The sequence below is a fragment of the Urocitellus parryii genome, chromosome 9 (genome assembly GCF_045843805.1).
Source record: "Urocitellus parryii isolate mUroPar1 chromosome 9, mUroPar1.hap1, whole genome shotgun sequence".
In the NCBI taxonomy this organism is placed as follows: domain Eukaryota; kingdom Metazoa; phylum Chordata; class Mammalia; order Rodentia; family Sciuridae; genus Urocitellus; species Urocitellus parryii.
Window position 1 is genome coordinate 63,594,128 of NC_135539.1, and position 23,606 is coordinate 63,617,733.

The 23,606-nt window shown below is 34.2% G+C and overlaps 1 protein-coding gene across 1 annotated transcript in view; it reads right to left on the bottom strand.

Annotated features, from left to right (window-relative positions):
• Dnajc1 (DnaJ heat shock protein family (Hsp40) member C1) overlaps positions 1-23,606 on the bottom strand; it is a 236,297-nt gene that overhangs the window by 80,644 nt on the left and 132,047 nt on the right. The window contains exons 7-8 of the mRNA XM_026402388.2: positions 21,238-21,328; positions 7,711-7,874 (exon numbers count right to left, since the gene is read on the bottom strand). Of these exons, the coding sequence (XP_026258173.2) occupies positions 7,711-7,874; positions 21,238-21,328 (255 nt within the window). The remainder of the gene's footprint in view (positions 1-7,710; positions 7,875-21,237; positions 21,329-23,606) is intronic.

The window sequence follows — 23,606 nt, forward strand, 5'->3', positions numbered from 1 at the left end:
TGATTTTAATTATTTCTTGCCTTCTACTTCTTTTGCTGTTGTTTTGCTCTTCTTTTTCTAGGATTTTGAGATGAAGTATGAGATCATTTATTTGTTGGTTTTTTCTTTTTTTGAGGAATGAACTCCAAGCAATGAATTTTCCTCTTAGAACTGCTTTCAATGTGTCCCATAGATTCCGATATGTTGTGTCTGTGTTTTCATTTGACTCTAGGAAGTTTTTAATTTCCTCCTTAATGTCTTCTAGAACCCATTGATCATTAAGCAACCTATTGTTCATTCTCCAGGTGATGCTTGATTTTTCCTTCCTTCTTTTATCATTGATTTTCAGTTTCATTCCATTATGATCAGATAAGATGCATGGTATTATCTCTACCCCTTTATATTGTCTAAGAGTTGCCCTGTGACATAATATATGGTCTATTTTTGAGAAGGTTCCATGTGCTGCTGAGAAAAAAGTGTAATTACTTGATGTTGGGTGGTATAGTCTATATATGTCAATTAAGTCTAGGTTATTAATTATGTTATTGAGTTCTATAGTTTCCTTATTTAACTTTTGTTTGGAAGATCTGTCCAGTGGTGAGAGAGGTGTATTAAAGTCTCCCATGATTATTGCATGGTGGTCTATTAGACTCTTGAACTTGAGGAGCGTGTGCTTGATGAACATAGCAGCACCGTTGTTTGGGGCATATATATTTATGATTGTTATGTCTTGTTGGTGTATGGTTCCCTTGAGCAGTATGAAGTGTCCTTCTTTATCCCTTTTGATTAACTTTGGCTTGAAATCTATTTTATTAGATATGAGTATGGACACTCCTGCTTGTTTCCGCAGTCCATATGAGTGGTATGATTTTTCCCCCCCTTTCACCTTCAGTCTATGAATATCTTTTCCTATCAGATGCGTCTCCTGTAGGCAGCATATTGTTGGGTCTTGTTTTGTGATCCATTCTACTAGCCTGTGTCTCTTAATTGGTGAGTTTAAGCCATTAACATTTAAGGTTATTATTGAGATATGATTTGTTCTTCCAGCCATATTTGTCTATTGATGTTACTAAACCTGATTTGTTATCCTCTTTGACTACTTTCCCCCCTTTACTGTCCTACCTCCCATTGTTGGTTTTCAATGTTATTTTCCATTTCCTCTTCCTGTAATGTTTTGCCAAGGATTTTTTGAAGAGATGGTTTTCTAGCTGCGAATTCTTTTAACTTTTGTTTATCATGGAAGGTTTTAATTTCATCTTCTATCCTGAAGCTTAATTTCGTCAGATACACGATTCTTGGTTGGAACCCATTTTCTTTCAGTGTTTGAAATATGTTATTCCAGGATCTTCTAGCTTTCAGAGTCTGTGTTGAGAGATCAGCTGTTATCCTGATTGGTTTACCCCTAAATGTAATCTGCTTTCTTTCTCTTGCAGCTTTTAAAATTCTCTCCTTATTCTGTATGTTGGACATCTTCATTATAATGTGTCTAGGTGTGGATCTCTTATGATTTTGCACAATCGGCGTCCTGTAGGCTTCTAGGATTTGGGATTCTGTCACATTCTTCATGTCTGGGAAGTTTTCTTGTATTATTTCACTGAATAGATTGCTTAATCCTTTGTTATGGAGCTCTGTGCCTTCCTGTATCCCAATGACTCTTAAGTTTGGTCTTTTGATATTATCCCATAGCTCTTCAATGTTCTGCTCATGGTTTCTTAGTAGACTTGCTGAGCTATCTATGTTCTTTTCAAGTTGAAATACTCTGTCTTCATTGTCTGATGTTCTATCTTCTAAGTGATCCACTCTGCTGGTAGTATTCTCAATTGAGTTTTTAAGTTGGTTTATTGTTTCCTGCATTTCTAGTATTTCTATTTGTTTGTTTTTTATTACCTCTATCTCCCTGTGAAATTGATCTTTTACTTCCTGGATTTGTTTGTCAATGTGATCTTTCATTGTCTGATTTTGCTGTCTCATGTCTTCCTTGAGACTCCAGATCATCTGAAGCATATATATCCTGAACTCTTTATCTGATATTCCATCTGTTGCAGCTATTACCTCTTCTAAAGTTGAGTTGACCTGCATTGCTTGTGATCCTTTCTTTCCTTGTCTTTTCATACTGCACGCGCTTCTTTCTGCTTGGTGCAACTGTTGTGTTTTTGAAATTTACTAGCCTGAAATCACCTGTTCCGTAGCTGAATGAGCTGTGATCAGTAGAACATGGGGATGATTACATCATCTGTCTGAAATGGCGGCTGCTGTCCTCCTCTGTGGTCCGACCAGTGTCTGGAACCAAACTGGACCGCTTCTCTCCTCTGTCTCAAAGCTGAAACTCAGCCCTAAGTGCTGCCAAAGTCCTAGCGCCAAACCGCTAGAGGCAGTTCACAGACTCAGGCCTGCGGGGCCCAGTCCAGCCGCCTCCGTGGCTGGCGGGATTGTGTCCCTGCTCCGAGTTGCTCCAGACCGGCTGGAGGGGGGTGGGGTGGTAGGAGTGTGGATCCTAACGCTGAACCGCCAGAGGCAGTTCGCAGACTCAGCCCTGCAGGGCCCAGATCAGCCGCCGCTGTGACCAGCGGGATTGTGTCCCTGCTCCGCGTTGCTCCGAACCGGCTGGAGGGGGGTGGGGTGGTAGGAGTGTGGATCCTAGCGCTGAACCGCCTGAGGCCGATCCCAGACTCAGCCCTGCAGGGCCCAGATCAGCCGCCGTGATTGTGTCCCTGCTCCGCGTTGCTCCGACCCGGCTGGAGGGGGGTGGGGTGGTAGGAGTGTGGATCCTAGCGCTGAACCGCCTGAGGCCGATCCCAGACTCAGCCCTGCAGGGCCCAGATCAGCCGCCGTGACTGGCGGGATTGTGTCCCTGCTCCGCGTTGCTCCGACCCGGCTGGAGGGGGGTGGGGTGGTAGGAGTGTGGATCCTAGCGCTGAACCGCCTAAGGCCGATCCCAGACTCAGCCCTGCAGGGCCCAGTTCAGCCGCCGTGACCGGCGGGATTGTGTCCCTGATCCGCGTTGCCGAGATTCAGTCGCCTGGGACAAACTGACCCCTCACACAGACTTACTAGTTATCGGCAGGTCTTCTTTCAGTGGAATATTGTTAGAAGATCCTCAGCAGGTCCCATGCAAGTGTATTTATGTGTCTCTCTGATCCCATTACTGCGGAGGTATAGAAAATGCTGCTTGCTCGCCGGCCGCCATGTTGGATCCTCCTGGTATTAATTCTTCTTTGAAGGTTTTGTAAAACTCCGCTGTATACCCATCCGGTCCAGGGCTTTTCTTGGTTGGTAGTCTTTTAATGGCTTCTTCTATTTCTTCCTTTGTTATTGGTCTGTTTAAATTGTGTGTGTCTTCCTGACTCAATCTAGGCAGCTCATATGACTTAAGAAATTTATCGATGTCTTCACTGTCTTCTATTTTATTAGAATATAGGGTTTCGAAATACTTTCTAATTATCTTCTGTATTTCTGTAGTGTCTGTTGTGATATTGCCTTTTTCATCCCGTATGTTAGTAATTTGAGTTTTTTCTCTTCTTCTCTTCATTAGCATGGCTAAGGGTCTGTCGATCTTATTTACACTTGTACATTGCTGGTGGGACTGCAAATTGGTGCGGGCAATATGGAAAGCAGTATGGAGACTCCTAGGAAAGCTGGGAATGGAACCACCATTTGACCCAGTTATCGCCCTTCTCGGTCTATTCCCTGAGGACCTTAAAAGAGCATACTATAGGGATACTGCCACATCAATGATCATAGCAGCACAATTCACAATAGCTAGACTTTGGAATCAACCTAGATGCCCTTCAATAGATGAATGGATTAAAAAACGGTGGCATTTATACACAATGGAGTATTACGCAGCACTAAAAAATGACAAGATCATGGATTTTGCAGGGAAATGGATGGCATTAGAGCAGATAATGCTGAGTGAAGCTAGCCAATCCTTAAAAAACAAATGCCAAATGTCTTCTTTGATATAAAGAGAGCAACTAAGATCAGAACACAGAAGAAGAGCATGAGGAAAAGACTAACATTAAACAGAGACGAGTGGGGTGGGAGAAAGGGAGAGAGAAGGGAAACTGTATGGAAATGGAAGGAGACCCTCATTGTTACACAAAATTACATATAAGAGTTTGTGAGGGGAAAGGGGAAAAAAAAACAAGGGAGAGAATCAAACAACAGCAGATGGGGTAGAGAGGGAAAATGAGAGGGAAGGGGAGGGGGGATAGTAGGGGATAGGAAAGGTAGCAAAATACAACAGTCATTAATATGGTATTATGTAAAAATGTGGATGTGTAACTGATGTGATTCTGCAACTTGTATTTGGGGTAAAAAATGGGAGTTCATAACCCACTTGAATCAAATGTATGGAAGATGATATGTCATGAGCTTTGTAATTTTTTGAACAACCAATAAAAAAAAAATAAAGAAACTAGGCTAAATGAAAAAAAAAAAAAGCCCACAAAAAGATACAGAGCTTCCAAACTGGAAGTTAAGAAGTAAAACTTTCTTCACTTGCAGGCAACATAATTATTTCTGTAGAAAATCCTAAGGCAAGGGGTAAAGAAGCGACTAGAACTAATAAGTTAGTTGAGCAAAATTGTTGAATATAAGATCAATATACAAAAATCATTTCTATTTCTATGTATTAGTAAAAAATCATCAGAAATAAATCAATGTATATATGAACAATTGCTTTCTAATCAAGATACCATGGCAATTCAGTGAAAAATGATAATCTTCAACAAATGGAGCTGGAACATGGCATAGTCATATGTAAAAAGGTTTGAATCTAAAAAAGAAAAAGTTTGAACTTTGACGTCTACTTCACACAATATGGAAAAGTTGACAAATCTAAATGGAAGAAAAAAACTATACAATTTCTAAAAGGGAACAGGAGAAAATATTAGTGACTTTATTAGTGACTTTGGGTTTGCAAAGATTTCCTAATTAGGATTTAAAGGATTAATATAAAAGAAAAAATTTTGTTAATGGGAACATCTGAATTAAAGACTTTTTGCTTTCAAAAGATACTTTCACGAAGAAAAATCAAGTCATAGATTGGAAGAGAATATTTGCAAAACAACTAGTAACAAAGGGCTTACATCTAAAGTGTATAGAAAACTTTCAAATTCAATAAACTAGGAAACAGACACTTCATAAAGTAGACACTTATAGACATTTCATAAAATAAGATATTCAAATGCTAAATGAACACATGAAAATGTACTCAGATATTATCATTCAATAGAGAACTGAATTTTGGAAGCATAATGAGATACTCCTATACATCTGCTAGAATAGCTAAAATTGAAGAGAATAGTCACAGCAAATATAGGGCAGGATGCAGAGCAACTGTAACCCTCATACACTGCTGGTGGGAATGCAAAAATAAACAGCTACTTGGGGAAACAGTTTGGCAGTTTCCTAAATATTTAATTTCCTTCCTTCTTCCCTCCCTCCCTCCCTTCCTTCCTTCCCTCCCGCCTGCAGTCTAGGGATTGCACCTACTGGCACTCTATTACTGAGCTCTATCCCTACCCTTTTGATTTTTGAGACAGGTCTTGGTAAGTTGCCCAGGCTGTCCTCAAACTTGTGATCCCCCTGCCTTAGCCTCCCCAAGTCACTGAGATTACAGACATGTACCAGTCACCTGGCTTAAATATTTAAATTATGCCTATCACATATTTTAGACATTCTACTATTTATTCATACTAGGAAAAAGAAAGCATATAACCACACAAAGACTTGTGTATCCATAAAACAAAATGTGACTAAGCTACAAGGAAAAACGAACACACCTATAATCTCAGTAGAAGATTTAAAAAAAAATTAGTTGTAAATGGACACAATATCTTCATTTTATTTATTTATTTTTATATGGTGCTGAGGATTGAACCCAGTGCTTCACACATGCTAGGCAAGTGCTCTACTACTGAGCTACAACCCTAGGCCCTCAGGGAAGGATTTTTAACACATCTCTTGGAGTAACTGGTTAACAAGCAAGCAAAAACTGAATGATAATAACAAGAGAATTCAAAACATAGTTAATAAACTATCTGGCATATACAGAATACAGAAACCACAGTTACACAATTCTTTCAAGAGTAAATCAAACATTTGAAATAGTTGAACATAGGTATAATTGGATTGGATGCTTGTCGGCATAAGGTTAATGTGTTAGGAGCCTGGTCCCTAGTGTGGCAATGTGGTTGCTGATGGAACCTTTAAGAGGTGGGGTCAAGTATGTAGTCCTTAAGTCATTTGGGATATTGCCCTACAAAAGGAATGCTAGTCTCCTGAAAGGAGTTCTTCCAAGAGTAAGTAGTTATAAAAGCCTGAGCCTGACTCCTGAATCTCACTCTGGCTTCCTGCTTCAAACTGACAACAAGCATAAAGGGAGGTGGAACAGAGTGAATGGGAGCCAAGTTTCTGTATTCTATCGAAATTAAGTTGGCATTAATCCTAACTAGATTGTTATAAGATGTTAATTATAATCCTTACAGAAACCACAAAAAATGCTCAGACTTGTATGTTAATTTTAATAGCACCTTCATTTATGATAGCCCCAAAGTAGAATTAACTTAAATGTCCATCAGCTGATGAATGGATAAACAGTATATCACATACCCACAAATGGAAATATTATTCAGTCACAAAAAGAATGAAGTACTGTTACATGTTACCCCATGGATGAACCTTGAGAACATTATGCCCAATTTAAAAAGCCAAACATATAAGGCTACATATTATTTGATTCCAATTATACAAACTATCCAGAATAGGCAAATCTATATAGATGGAAAGTAGATGAGTGTTTGCCAGGGGAGAGGAGAGCAGAGAATTGAAATTAACTGCTCACAGATACCATTAGCACTGTTTAGAGAATGAAAAGGCAAGCCAAAAATAGAATAGAAGGATACAAAGACTAATTTCTGAACTGTTTACAGACCAGTATCAAAAGATAGGCAATCGAGTAAAAAAATAAGACTTGGAAAGGCACTTCACATAAGTAGTTATCAGTGTTCAGTAAACATAAGAAATGGTGTTCTATTTAATCTTCAAAGGATATGAAAATTATACCATAATTAGATATCACCACAAAATTACCATAATGGTTAAAATATAGAAGACATGACCAAGTACTGGCTAGGATGTACAGTAATTGGAACTATCATATTTTGCTTGCCATTGAAGGGTAAACTGGTATAAACATTTTAAAAAATGATTCAGAAATATTTACTCAAGATGAGCTATGACCTGAAAGTTAACTCCAAAAATAAAATTTTATGTATAGACAAACTGGAAGACATGTAAGAGAATGTTTGCAAGAAAATTAGTTATTATAGCCATGAACTGGAAATACCATATTTCTCTAACAAAATAAAATATACTGTTTACAAATGATTATATAGCAATATATAACCTACTGGTAAACATAATCATGGATAAATCTTACAAATAAAATACTGAACACAGAAAATGTGATGTAAAGGAGTACAATAAAACGATTCTCTTTGTAAAATTCAAAATGTGGGCAAAATGTCTATGGCATTAGAAGTCTTGATAATTGGAAAAAAGAAGGCAGCAACTAGGAGGAACATGGGCAATGTTCTAGTAATTGATCTTAGCAATGGTTAACTTGGTGTGCCTTGGATATACCTTGGTGAGCTGTATAGCTATATTTTATGTACTTTTCTATAAGTGTTTTACTCAATTAAAACAACTTTTTAAAAGTTCATTTACCTGTTTTTTCTGTGTTCTGTTCCTGTTTTCCAGCCAATCATCCATTTGCTCCTCAATTTCTTCTATAGAAGTTCCATGATCATAAGACTGAACATATGTATTTTCTAAAGGCATGTATACAGGAAATTCGGGTTTTGGTTTTTTAACTTTAACTTTCTTCTGTTCTAAAAAATGTTTAAAAGAACCAGTTATTGGAATGTCTTAAGAATAAAAAGGATTTAAAAATATTCTAATAGTTTAGTCATAGACCATATCATGAAAGAACACATGGATGATTTATTTAAATCAAAACAGAACTTCTTTGTTTTGAATAATCTGCTGCAGTTTTCTTGTATATTAATCACTGCATTATTTTAAAATAAAACTTAGATGTTAATATGATGATTATGACATTATCACCGTACCTTTAGTTTTCAAAGTACGTTTCACCAAACATTTCATTTTGGCACAATAGAAAGAGCTTTAACTTCATGTCTTAATCCTATGTTTAACATGTATTAGTTATATAATATTGGGCAAGTAACTTAATACTTAGGATAAGTAACCATTTTTTCTGTAAAATAAACTGGCTCTCAATAAATAGTATACATTTATATTTTCAATATTTTACAAAGATAAAAATATTAGCTGGCAACATCAGGAATAGTTATAAATACAATCATGTGTGACATAATGATGTTTTTGTCAATGAACATACAATGGTATTCCATAAGATTATATTGCCTAGTGACATCAAAGCCATCTTAGTGTGTGTAAGCACCCTATGATGTTCCCACAATGATGAAATTGCCTAATGACACATTTCTCATAATATATTCCTGCTAAGAAATGCCCAACTGTAAATGGCTATCAACTGGGCTCTCTACCACATTCCATTCTGATCAGCGACTCAACATGAAGAAGTGACTCATTCTTAATTACTATCATCAAAACTTACCAAACCTCACAACGATATTTTCATCCCCCTGTATTGGCATGCATTTGTTTATGTGTGCTATAATGCCAATGTAATAAAATAAGTAAATACTGAACCCATAAATATTTAAATTCAATGAGAAAAGGATTTAATACATGATTCTGCAAAAATGGAATACTCATTTGAAAGAAAACTGGACAAAGTCTTATAAGCATTTTCTAAAATAAATTTCAACTGGATAAGAGAGTTTATTTTAAAAGTAATACAAATCTTACAAATTATATTAAAAATGACATTTTTAAAAAGGAAGAGTACATCTTAACTACTGAAAACCCAGATTCTTCAAAAGACAGACGTATCAAGAAAATAGAACATAGAATAAACGCATCAAAAAGACAAAAGATAGAATAAACCTATCAAGAGACAACAGATTTCAAAAGAATATTTGCAATTCAGAGAAGAAACAGATTAATATAAAGAGTATAATAAAGAGATTAAATAAATTGACAAAGGAATAGGCAACCCAGTAGAAAAAAATAGGTAAAGGTCATGAATAGGCAATACACAAATGAACAAATCCATTGGCCAAGAAACAAGAAAAGATGTTCTACTCTCTAAAGGTTAAAGAAATGCAAATTTGAGCAATGTCAAATATGGTTGTGAACCATGAAATAGATAGAAATTAAAAACCAATAATATGTGTTATTGGCAGAGAAAAAGCCATCTCTAAATTGGTGGTAAAAATGACAATTATTATAGCCTTATAGGAAAGCAGTCTATAAACACCTATTAAAATTAAAATTTAACCTTTTCCCTAGCAACAAAAGCATTAGAATGTAATTGTATGTGTGTATGTATATGAGTATATGTGTGTGTGTGTATAACTATTTTTTCTTTTCTTTAGAGAGATATAAAACTAGTAACAATAAATGCTTAGTAGGAGACATGACTGAATAATTATTGAACATGCATCCACAATGAGAAACATTAGATCACCACTGAAGTAGAGCTATAGCAGTTGACTAACAGAGATTCCATGAGTTTCAATAACAAAAGCAAGATGAAGAAAAGCATATAAGTCCATACATTAAGGCAAAATAACACCTCTCCAAATCCCTATGTGTACATATCTGTATATGTTTGTATATATTACATATATTCATGTAAATATATTTGAATATTAGTCTATAATCCATATGGAAAAAAATATGGATTAATATACTAAGGTATGTTGGGAGAAAGATGGAGGAGAGAGGAAACATAGAGACAAACAATAAAGGAAAAGAGAAGAAACACCACAGTAAAAAATAAATAACATATGAATATACTTTTATATACTTTAAAAATTATTGACATAAACATAAGATTTAAAAAGGTGATACAACATAAATCTATCTGAAAGTGCAGATTTCTAAAACTACATGTCAATAGCTTAGTAAATTTTAAATTCTGTGCCATTTTAATAATGTAGGGCTAAGTTTATATCATCTAACATTTTGCAATTGGCAAGATCTTACATATATTTTTTAAAATAGGTATTTTCAAAACTAAATGTCTTTTAGAAAATATGCCTATAAATTAAAGGCTTCTATTTACTAAGCAGTCTCATCATCCCTCTGATTCTCTACCTTTAGTAAAACCTATATAATCAGCATGGATCCAAGCATCATGAATTCTGGAAGTAATGAACATATCATTATTTATACTTCATTCAGGAAAAAACAAATCTCAGACTATTTTTACCAGCATTATGAAGTTTATATGAAAAATTCTGAGTTAAATAAAAACATGGAGTATCTTGATGCTGGGGTGGGAGTCCTTATTAAAGTTTCATAAATTTTGGCATCAAGTTTAGATAAATTGATTCCAAATGATAAAGGCCTGACAAAGGCAAAAAACAAAATCAAACCAATTATGGGCTGGGGATGTGGCTCAAGCAGTAGCACACTAGCCTGGCATGCATGCAGCCCGGGTTCAATCCTCAGCACCACATGCAAACAAAGATGTTGTGTCAGCGGAAAAGTAAGAAATAAATATTAAAAAATTCTCTCTCTCTTTAAAAAAAATCAAACCAATTAACTAAAGAAAAAAATCAAATAACAAAATAAAAAACAAATAGCAAAAAAGCAAAAGTAAAACCCTGATTCATTACATGTTTGGTGAAGAGAAATAGTTTCATCATCCCCCCAAAATTAATTCAGTAAGATTATCAAAGGAATGATAAATGAGCCAATTATCATTTTAAGGGGGTCCTTCAGTTTAATGTTCCTTCCAAACAAAGTGGCCCAGGAATAAACAAAACAAAAACAAACTAATTCTGAGACAGTGTAACTCTGTGGTGGAGCACTTCCGATTATTACAAGGCCCTGTTCAATCCCTAACACCACAAAACAAACAAACAAAAACATTCCGGCACAAGTAGTCGGAAACTTAAACTTGGAAACTTAAACAACTCAATTTATAAGCCAGCTACTTTTGATCAAATATTTTCTGTCTCAAAGTACAAGTATTTATTGTGGCAGGACCCATTTACCAAACAGTGATTAAGGTTCTTTGGTCAGGAACTTCAGGCTATTTTTCAGGTCTTAAGATTAACACTTGTACCTTGATAGTATTGTAGAAATTAAGCAAGACACAACATCTTAAAGGTATCTTTTTTTAGCACACACAAGTAATTTTTCTTGGGAAAATATTCTGACAATAACAACCACTGTTTCAGGCAAGCAAGTCAGAAAAACTGTAGCCACACCTTCTTCCCCATACCTCTCATCCCTGTAAAGGCTAATGGGAAGACCAGAATTATGCCCTTACCAGCCTGCAATGAGGCACTCCAACTACCCCACCAGAAGGATGAGAGAGAAGGCTGAGAGGTAATGAAGATTCTCCCCTCCCTCTGTGGAGTCAATGGAGACCACATGAGTATGCTGGACTTTCAGGTCTACTGATCAGTAATAAGATATCTGTGTCTTTCCCTGACACAATGATTTCAGAGGAAGCCTAGTGAAGAATCAGGGCTTTTACAACTGCTTAGTGGCACTTGGAATACTACCTTCTATAATATTGAAAGATAGAGATTGGTAAAGCAGATGAAAATCATGGCTTTTGTATATGCCATCCACAAGAAACTCACTTCAAGTATAAATACAGGTAGGTTGAAAGTAAAAGGATTGAGAAAGATACACCATGCAAACATTAACCAAAAGAAAGCAAAGGTACTTTATTACTATCAAAGTAGATTTCAGAACAAAGAAAATCTGGGATGAAAAGGGATACTGTATAATGACTTAAAAAAAAAGGTCAGTCTACCAAAAAGACATAGCAATCCTAAATGTGTATGCACCCAGCAACAGAGCTATAAAATAAAATGCATAAAACTGATGGACCTGAAAACAAATTCAAAATTATAGTCAAAGACTTCAATACCCCCCCCCTTTTTTTAATATTTAAAAGCACAACTAAATAGAAGGTAAGAAAGGATATAGAACTAAACAATATCATCAATCAACTGGATTTAACTGACATATGTAGAACCTTCCATTTAACAAAAGCAGAATACACATTCTTTTCAAATACATGTGGAATATATGCCAAAGAGAGACAATATCTTGGACCATAAAACATACATCAACAAATTTAAAAAAACTGAAATCAGAGTGTGTTTTCTCATTAAAAGTGAATGAAAGTTGAAATTTGTAACGAAAGGTAAAAAGAAGATGCCTAAACTCTAGGAAATTAAAGAACATAATTTTAAATGATAAATGGATCAGACAGAGAAAATCCAAGAAAGAAAAACAATGAATCTGAATCAAATGAAATTACAATATATCTAAATATGTGGGACACAGCCCAAACAGTGCAGAGAGGGAAATTTATTTATTTATTGATACCTGGCACTGTTTTTTTTTTTTTAAATTAACTTTTCAACCATTATCTGAAAAGAAAACATTCTAGAGTAATATCCTTTAAAATAGCTCTGAGCAGACTGTGGTTGTGGCTCAGTGGTAGAGAGATTGCCTAGCATGTTTGAGGCACTGGGTTCGATTTGCAGCACCACATATGAATAAATATATAAAAATAAAGGTCCTTAACAATTAAAAAAATAAATTAAAAAACCCCAGCTCTGATAAAGCATGACCACTACTATGTATCATAAAGCAGGTATAAGAAGTTGTACATTCAGAGTATGATATAGTACTGTCCTACATCTATGATAATAGAGGATATAATTAAAAAGGCATTATTTGAGACTTGATTCTACTTTCCAGCAGAGGCCCAAAGGATGGTACAACACAGCTCTGTAAAGAAGTGTACTTCCTTAGGATTTCCTTTCATTGGTGGCACAGTTCCCAGTACTCATTCGTAGAGAGGGAGATTTATAGCACTAAATGTTTACACTGAAAGAGAGGGAAGGCTTCAAATCAATATCTAAATGTCTACATAAATAAACTAGGAAACAAAGATGAAAACAAAACTGAAATGCATTCTGCTGTCATGTATAATTAGAACAAATTTTAAAAAAGATGAAAACAAGCCTAAAGCAAGCAGAAGAAAGGCAATAACAAAATCAACAAAATTGAAAACAAAAACAAGAAAAAAATCAGTGAAAAAAAGAATTCTTTGTAAATATTGATAAAATTTAAAAACATCTGGCAAAATTGGTAAAGAAAAAAGAGAGAAGACAAAAGTTACCAATATTAACACTGAAAAGGGGGAAATGATAGGACATACAAAAATGAAGAGAAAAAGCGAGTATTAGAAAAACTCTAGATATATAATTTTTTTTTAGTTGCCAGTGGATTTTTTACTTTATTTCTTTATTCATATGTGGTGCTAAGGATCGAACCCAGGGCCTCACACATGCCAGGCAAGTGTTCTACCACTGAGCCACAATCCCAGTCCCTAGATATATAAATTTGATGATTTATATGAAATCAACCAATTTCTCAGAAATACAAATTATACCAACTATGGGCTGGGGATGTGGCTCAAGCGGTAACGCGCTCGCCTGGCATGCACGGGGCGCTGGGTTCGATTCTCAGCACCACATAAAAATAAAATTGAATATATTTAAAAAAATTTTACCAACTCTCCACGAAATAGATATATAAAATTGACATTTGAATAGCCTTATAACTACAAAGGAAAATTCATTCGTAATTTAAAAACTTCACAAAAAGATAAGCTTAGGTGGTGTCACCAGAGAACAATGCCAAACATTTAACACCAATACTACACATTTTTTAGAAAATAAAACACTTCCTAATTTATTATATAAAGCTAGTATTACTCTGATACTAAGGTCATACAAAAAACAATATAAAAGAGAAACCTAATATTGTAGTTGGAATGCTTATGCTCCTCCAAAATTCATGTTGAAACAATCTCCAACAAGGTAGGCTTTTTAAGAGGTGATATGGTCATAGGGGATCCTCCCTCAGGAATAGGATTAAGGCCTATATAAAAGAGGCTTCATACAGTGGCACCTTTTCCTCTTCTGTCCCTTCTGCCATGTGAGGACACAGTACTTGTCCTCTCCCCATGACACAGCAACACAATACCATCCCAGAAGCAGAAACTAAAAGGCGAAGGAACTAGAATAGCTAAAACATTTTGAGAAACAAGAATAAAATGGGAAGAATCACTTAATCCAATTTTAAAAGTTGTAAGGCCACATAATCAAGACTATCATATTGACAGAGGAAAAGAAATATAGACCAATGAAACAGCATAAAGAATCTAGAAGAAAATTCTTATGCCCACACAAGTAAGTACAACTGATTTAAGACAAATATTAAGTGAAATTCAATGGAAGAGAAATATATTTTCAAAAAACAGTGCTGAAGCAAAAAAAAAAAAAAAAAATGAACTTCAACCTAAATCTCACAACTTTAGGACAAATGAACTCAAAATGGACCACCGAGGCCTGGCTCAGTGGTGCATGCCTGTGACCCCAGTGAGAGGCCGAGGCAGAAGGAACGCAAGTTCAAAGCCAGCCTCAGCAACAGCCAGGCACTAAGTAACCCAGTGAGACCCTGTCTCTAAATAAAATACAAAAAATTAGCTGGGGATGTGGCTCAGTGGTTGAGTACTCCTGAGTTCTATCCCCAATACTCCCCCCAAAATGGAACACAGGATTGTGTAAAATTATAATTTTTCAACAAAATACAGCAGGAAACTGTTAAATCTTTGACCTAAAACAATTCATAGAAAACAATTAGATAATCATTCTAATTATCAAAAATTAGAATTTAAAACTTGCTCTACAATGAAAAGACAAGCTACAACTGGGAGAAAACATTTACAAATAACATATCTGATAAAGGACTCATATCTAAAATATAGCAAGAACACTCAAAACTCAACAATAAAAAAGATTCAATTAGGAAACAGGCAAAAGATATAAGGTTACATTTCACTGAAGAGAATATTTGGTTAGCAAATAAGCACATGCAAAATGTTTCACCATCACTAGACATCAGGGGAATGTAAATTAATACCATAAAATCTCTATAAACTTATTGGGACAGCTAAAACTAAAAATAGTGACAATGTCATATGCCAGTGAGGATTCAGAGACCAGCATCTGCACACATTGCTGGTGGAATGTAAAATGGTACAGACACTCTGGAAAATAGCTTTACAGTTTCCTAACACTCTAAACATAAATTTACCATATGATCCAGCAATTGCATTTTTGGCCATTTCCCAGATAAATGAAAACTAAGTTCATACAAAAACTTGTCCATGTATAGCAAGTTTATATACAATAGCCAAAAATATAAACAACCAAAATGCCCTACAATTGATGAATGCTTAAGCAAATTGTGATACATGAATACCATGGAATATTATTATTCTATGAAAAATGAATTATTGGTACATGGAAAAACTTGGCAGTATGCTGTGTGAAAAAAAGCCAATCTCAAAAGGTCACATATTTTATGATCCTCAAAAATCACATTCTTAAAATGACAAAGTAATAGAGATGAAAAATACATTAATAGTTGCAGGATATTAAGGATATCAGGGCATGGTGAAAGAAACAGGAGTAACTGCGGGGAGAATAAGAAAAAAGATAAAACAATGCTAATAATGCCCCAGTATGGATTGGGGTGGTGGTTACATGAATATATAAATATGATAAAATAGTACAGAAGTACCAGTTAACACTTTGTATCAATGTCAATATCCTGGTTTTGGTAGATAAGATATCAGAAATGAGAGAAACTGAGATGAGGGTACATGGAACTTTTTTTGTGCTATCTTTGTAACTTTCTGTGAGTCTATAATTATTTCCAAGTAAAAACAAACAGAAAAACATTATACAATTTTGTTGTAGCAACAATGAAAACAGGAAAGATTCTAATATTAGGTGACTAGTACTTGTAGTTTGGGTTTATATTTCCAGAGACATCATTATATATGGATTTAAAGGGACCATATATATAGAATAAGGATGATATAGTCTGGAAAACTGAGCTGATTATTCAAAAAACAGTTTTAGTGATGACAAAGACATTCTTGAAGAAATGTTGTTGAAGAGTTTAAATTATTTTAAGTATGAGGGTGGAAAAGAGTAATAGAGTATTTCTCCCCACTACCTGCAGCGCTGGAGATTGAACCCAGGACCTCATGCATACTAGGCAAGTGCTCTAACACTGAGCTATAATCCAAGTGCTAGTATTTCTAAATTAATTAATTAATTAAAGACATATTTACTGAGTATGTAGTATATATATGCCTGGCATTGTTCTAGGCTCTAGGTTTATAGCCACAAAGGATATATATATATATATATATATATATATATATGATATAATAATATTATATATGTATATATACACACACACACACACACACACATATACATACATACCAGACAGCATGAAGCTTATAAATTCACACATTATTTTATAAAGCATAATACTAAATTAGGTATTCATTTCCAAATTAATAGGTAAATTTTTGATTAAAATTTGAATTATCAATCTATAGCCAGAAACATTTATATATTCAATTAGATAAAAAAAACTTCCTGGAATCATTTTAGAGAGAAGAGTAAAACATAGTGCATATATATATAGCACTAATAGCACTATGATTTGAAATATTAAAGGCATTGTTAATTTATATTTGAGCTATATTATCTAAAAAATTCACTCTTTTATTATAATTAGGGTAAACTATTCTTTAGGGATTTTTTATCTACATACAAAATCTTGGGAGTAGGGCTTCTATTGGGTTTTAAAATATAATATGGCTCCTAAGTTGAGGTACAGAGTTTCAATTAGTCCTGTTTCCAAATATAATGGAGCTGGGGACTGATCATGCCTTATCATAAATAAAGTAATCTTCAGTTATCTTATTATTCTCCTATCCATGAACACCCTATACATAAGGCAAAGTCAAAGTGTTTTAAATCTAAATTGGAGCTACACTTCCCCTCCAAGCCTCTTTTTTCCTCTTTCTCATCAACCCTTTCTTCATGAACCCAAGTTTCTAGGAAACGAATATTCTTTATCTTAAGGAAGGTGAATGCACTCTCATCCTGAGACACTAAAAAGGCATATTCTGTCCCCACTGTCACTAAATGTCTCATCCTACTTTGTGTCTCCTTGGTAACCAACTTAGGTCCACCACTGGAACATGCAACGGGGTACACAAAACAAGCAGCAAAACATGACTAATGTCGAAAACAGTATTTTTACATATAAAGATGTACTTGGCAGGAAGGTTTGATAACTTTTGTAATTTTAACATCATAAAAGTTATAGAGAAAAGAGCAAAGGAATTACTAAGTTTTACTTCCACCTTTTCTTTTATCTATTCAAACAATGACCTTTACAAACAATATCTCTATAAAATGAGCTAAACATTTATTTTCCATTCATCGATAATGTATTATTTTTAAAAAGCTAGTGAGAAATGTAAAAAAGGATTTAAATGTTTTTGCCACCAAAAAAATGTAAAAAAATTGAGAAAACAGATATTTGCCCTGATTTGAACATATATAATACATACATGTATCAAAACATCACATGGTATCCCATAAATATGTGCAATTTTTAAGGGTCAATTTAAAAACTTAAAAAAAAAAATGAGGGCTGGGGATGTGGCTCAAGCGGTAGCGCGCTCGCCTGGCATGCGTGCTGCCCGGGTTCGATCCTCAGCACCACATACCAACAAGGATGTTGTGTCTGCCGAGAACTAAAAAATAAATATTGAAAAAATTCTCTCTCTCTCTCTCTCCTCTCTCACTCTCTCTTTAAAAAAAAAAAAAAAATGAGCCAGATCTGGTGGCACACTCCTTTATTCCAGTTACTTGGGAGGCTGAGGCAGGAGGTTTGCAAGGTCAAAGTCTGGCTTGACAAATTAACCAGACTCTGTCTCAAAAAAAAAAAAAAAAAAAAAAATGCTGGGGATATATCTCAGTGGTAGAGAGCCCCTGGGTTCAATCCCTAGTACCAAAAAGATAAAGAAAATTATATAGATTTACATATAGAAATACACACACACATATATATGTATGTATATATATATGTACATATATAAATGAATTTTCCATTCATGATGTGAATTGTTTCATTTTCATTTTTAATTCTTAAAAATTGGCTTCTATTGATTTATAATGGGAATGGGAATTATAGCTCCGTGGTAAAGCATTTGCCTGGGTTTGATCCCCAACACAGAAAACTTTCTAAAAAATGATTTAAGGATGAAATTCACATAAATAGAGAATGTATAAAAATATCCCAAATACTCAAAAATATACATTCTTATAAATAAATATTTATTTATTTAAACTTATAAAAGTGATTAAAGGTTTATAAAAATAAGTGCCAAACATTTCCCAGAGACTGACAATCTTTTTGCACAAAGATTTCTTAGAAGGATATTTATTTTTAAGAAATTACCTTTTTTACACTCCCCCCTCCTCTAAAATATCATTTTAATAAGACAACCACACCCTATTCAAGGTAGTTCTGATACAAGCCTCTGAGAATACTGCTCCGCAAGCAGTAAAGCAGATAGATGTGAGGGAAGATTAGCAGTTAGGTGGTGAAAATTAATCTGCTTGAGTTGCACTAACTCAATTAAATAGAAATATTATTATGAACTCAGTATTCCAATGATAGTCTTTAAAACTAAGAAGGATGGGGCAAATGAAATGCACACTGGGGGTTTTGGGATGCCTTTATGTATTAATTTTACAGTACATAATGCAGAACACTATAATGAAATTAACAAAATTAATTAAAATATTCTTTTCATGTAACCATTAGAAACTACATTAAAATACACAAGACAGTTTTCGACATTGTTAACAGTGAATGTGACTGTTCTTTACCATTCTTAATGTTGATACCATCACCTTTTCCAAATCTATCACTAATAGGAAAATAAAGAAAGAGAGAAAAACAGCAGTCTCATTACCTAGAGCCTAGTATGAGTATTGTTTTAAATGTTTTATTACATTTACTTATTCCATTCTGAGTTTCAATAACTGATAAACTAGTAATAGATTTTCAAATGTTTCAGAAGACTATTATATATCTACTGAAGAACAGAGAGGGCTGTCAGATACTTATTTAAGATTTTGTGTTCCTTCACATTTTTAAATTAAAGAACAAAATAAAAGTATTATTAAAATCTTAGAATTTTAATCAAATTCTTAGAACAAAATTCTTTGAACATAGCTGGGGATACAGTTCAGTGGTAGAGCCCCTGCATATCATGCATGAGGTCCAAATACTATAAACAACAACAACAAAAATCTTTGAACAATTTTAGAAAAAATGACTACAAACTTCAGAAGGAGCTTTTTCATTGTGATAAATACTTCATATTTAACCTGTATTCTTTTACAGGCCATATGTATAAGTAGTTCATTATCATTAGATAATTCTAACATATGCAAAAATTGAAAAGTAGTAACTGGTTTGTTTCAAAAATTATATGAAGCTATGAAAGCTATGAAATATAGTGTGTTCACACTCTCTCTACAGGTAAAATCTAGGTCAGTTTAATATTTTCTTTTTTTTATTAATGTGATTTTTTTCCTTTTGGTGAATCTGAAAGGCTTGAAAATATTTATGTACTATTTTACTTAAAAACAATTATATAAAAATTACATTTGTAATTTCATTTGCCCATTTCTTCCCACCACATGCATCTGCCAACCTTAATATGTAATCTTCTATTATCCTAATTCTTCTCTCAACAGAAGTTTGCTTTAAAGAATTATATAACTTGGGTTGGGGATGTGGCTCAAGCGGTAGCCCGCTTGCCTGGCATGCGTGGTGCGCTGGGTTCAATCCTCAGCACCACATAAAAATAAAATAAAGATGTTATGTTCACTGAAAACTAAAAAATAAATATTAAAAATCCCCCCCTCATTCTTTAAAAAAAGAATTATATAACTAACATGAATATTATTTTGTAATTGTCTTTTGTAATTGTCTAGAAACTTGTCTAAATGCTTAGGTGACATTTATAAATATACACAGAACTATACTTATTTATAATTCATAATCCATTCATCCATTTACTGAACATTTGCTTTGGGCCAGAACACTATTCAATGCTGCAGACACAATGTAAAAAAGAAACAGTCCCTAAAGCTGCCCAGAAACATGAAGGAACATTGTAGACAAAAAATAGCACCTTTAAAATTACTATGCCCTAACCTCTGAAACTTGGAGTGAACAAATGCAGATAAAGTCCCTACCATCATGGAGCTTATATTATATTCTATTGGGAGAAACCAGATGTAAATAAAACTAATAAATAATGTTAAGTGTGTGAGATGCTATGGGTAAAATAAAGCAATGTAAAGAGACACAGCATTTATATGTGGGAAAGATATAGAAAAGCTAAAATTAGATAAAAAGACCAAAGGTTGGAAAATGTCTTCTTTAATAGTATGTTCAACTTTTCCTAAAATCAGGAAGAACTATCTTTAGTATTCAATGGAAGATTTCTTTATAATATGCTGATCATTTATTCAAGGTTGCTCACATCATACAACAATATTGCAAACAGAACAAAGACTTTCAAAACAATACTATAGCATTGTACAGTACTGTTAAAATATATGGTAGTTGATTAGATTTGGCACTAAATATCAATTGTGCCTGGTATGGTGACGTATGCCTATAATCCCAGCAACTAAGGCAGCTGAGGCAGGAGGATACAAGTTCAAGGCCAGCCTCTCCAGCTTAGTGAGACTCTGTCTCAACATAAAAAATAAAAAGGGCTGGGAAAGTAGCTCAGTAGTAGAGTGACCCTGGGTTCACTCCCTAGTGCTCATCTCCCAAATCAATTATAATTATAGTACTGAATATAATAGGACTTTGTAGATTTTGGATGGCCCCGTACTTGAGGAGTTGTGTGACTCCATATTGATTTTATCCCTCCTTTGGATTTTGGACTTTGAGTTTAGTAATAAAGAATTTTCTATGCACAATACATTAAGTACAAGTGAATCTATTGGAAAGTGTACAGAAATCTTAAAAAATTTAATGACTACTGAATATGAATTTAAAGGCAATCCAAATTTAGTCAGTTTTATATGACACTGTTAACAAAGTAAGAAAATCTTTAAAACTCACTTGGAAGTGTTTCAAGTTCATTTCTAGTCAGTGCATCTTCTTTTTCCTTCAATCTTGTTTCTTTATATTTAGCATAAAACTGCCCAGCATCCTTAAAAAAGAAGTTATAAGCAAATTAACATAAAAATCAGTTTGTTTTCACAGTGTTTTCACTATAATTTCCTTTTAAAGCAGTATATTCATTTTATAAGTAGCCATTCTTTTTTAATATATATTTTCAAATTTTATGATGAACACAAGAAACTGAATAAATACTTCTCTACAAGTTTTCTCTCCTGAAGAGCTAAAGCCAGAAACTGCATGAGTATAAATTTAAGTAAACTGTTTTCTCTCAAATATGAAAAGGAGCTTTACACTTCCTGTTTTCTTCCATCATATGGCATTTTCTTGAAATCATACTACTAGATGGACAGAGAAAAACTCACTTTCTGAACTGAATTATTTGGCAGCACTCAGTCTATTTTCATATTAGTCCCTTACCTCCAATATATTTTCAAAATTATTATGTGCAGATCTGATGATAAAACAAATATGAACATGGTGATATAAATGAAAAGTCATCACCTTTAGATGCCAGTAGAGAACTATAATAATGGAGGATTGAGGACACATAATACACACACTTAGGTAAGATATAGTGGCTAAAGTCTCAATGAGTGACACATATGTAAGACTTCAGCAAGGTGCCCCCCAAATGACTAGGCCTTAAATAATCACAGACATGAAAATAAACAAATTGATGCTTTAGGTATATGATGATCCTAACAATGAAAAAAAAAAGTAAAACATATTCCCTACATTCCTTGACTTAAACTTCATATTCTACAGCAACAACACTTGTAGCTACCAGTTCACACTGTGTTTCCATGACTACATTCGCTTGGCCCTCTAGCTGAAGTGATTTTGCTCCCCCACCATTATTCTGGCAAACTACTTTCCATAGTTGAAAACTGTTGAAGCAATATCTTCTGCAGAGTAATTCCCTCCTGTATGCTACTTCTGTACTTAAACACTTTTATGATTATATAATGCTGTATTCTTTCCTAGAAGATAGGACATTTGAGATAGGGGTATGTGTATACCCAGTGCAAGTATCTTGCCATAGAGTGGGCAATAAGTGTTAATTGAACTCAACTAGATTGAAATATATGAAAAACCTTATAAAGAAAGAAATGAAAAGGCTTGATGATTAATGTAGAATAAGAAAAGAAAGATATCAAAGATAACTGTAGGGTAATATTCCCAGACTCTAAGATTTCTTAAGATTTTTAAAGCAGATATATCATAGATCCACCTGAGAAGGTTATTTCTGCAGAAAATAAAGGAATAAAACCAATCGTTGACACCACCCAGATCAGAAGTAAATACATGAGCACTTAAGCCCTAGATTGGAATTATCTTTTTTCAACTATGACTATATCCAAGTCAAAGCTTTCTTCTACATTCTATGTCTCTTAGGATTATTTCAGAACTCTTATTATCAATCTGATAATGAATTAGGGAAATAATAAGGTATTTCTAAAATCATTGCATCAATATAATAAAGATGTTTCTTTATTCTTTTCATTCTCATTTTTATGTTTCTACCTCATTTCTACTAGAAGAGTTCCCACAAGTCCTGGGCCAGCTAAACAGTGGTGTAACTTGAAAAGTACAGAAGGTCATGCACCCAATTTATTCATCCTCCCATGCCCATATATACTTTAAATTTCAACAAGGTTTTGGGTTAAAGTTTTATCATCCCTTAATATTCCCCACCCCCCCCCTTAAAAATTCAACCCTGGAGGAGTATTATTTTATATTAAGCCATATCAGTTATTTATACCTTGGTGTGAATGAATGAATGAGCTTATTAGCTTCTTTCCACAGAGTAGGTTTTAATAGTAGGGAAGAAGAAAAGGCCAGGAAGGCATTGGCTCCTTGAGGGGAGTAGGAAATGTGGCACCATGCAAAAAAAAGAAGGGCAAAGGTTAGTTATTTATGAGAGGTGAAAGGAGGTAGGTTGAAATCAATCATCATAGTATAGTACAGTGAGATATGATTAAGAGGACAGATTTTGGAGCCAGACTACACAGATGAAGATCCCAGCTCTGCCATTTTACTTGCTATGTGACATTCAGCAAATCACTTCCCTTCTCTATGGGTCAATTTTCTCATCCATAAAATGGGGATAATAAAATTACCTAACTCAGAGAAATCATTGTGACGATAACTGTCAATGTTTGGGAAACACTGAAGAATGATGTTTTGTGCCTAGTTAGGCTTTATATTTTTATCATTTTGACTAGAATCTTGTTGTCTACCAAAAGGGCAAGTTTTTAATGATTTATACTTCAACAAATGCCTCTGTCCAAATCCTGTGTCTTGCT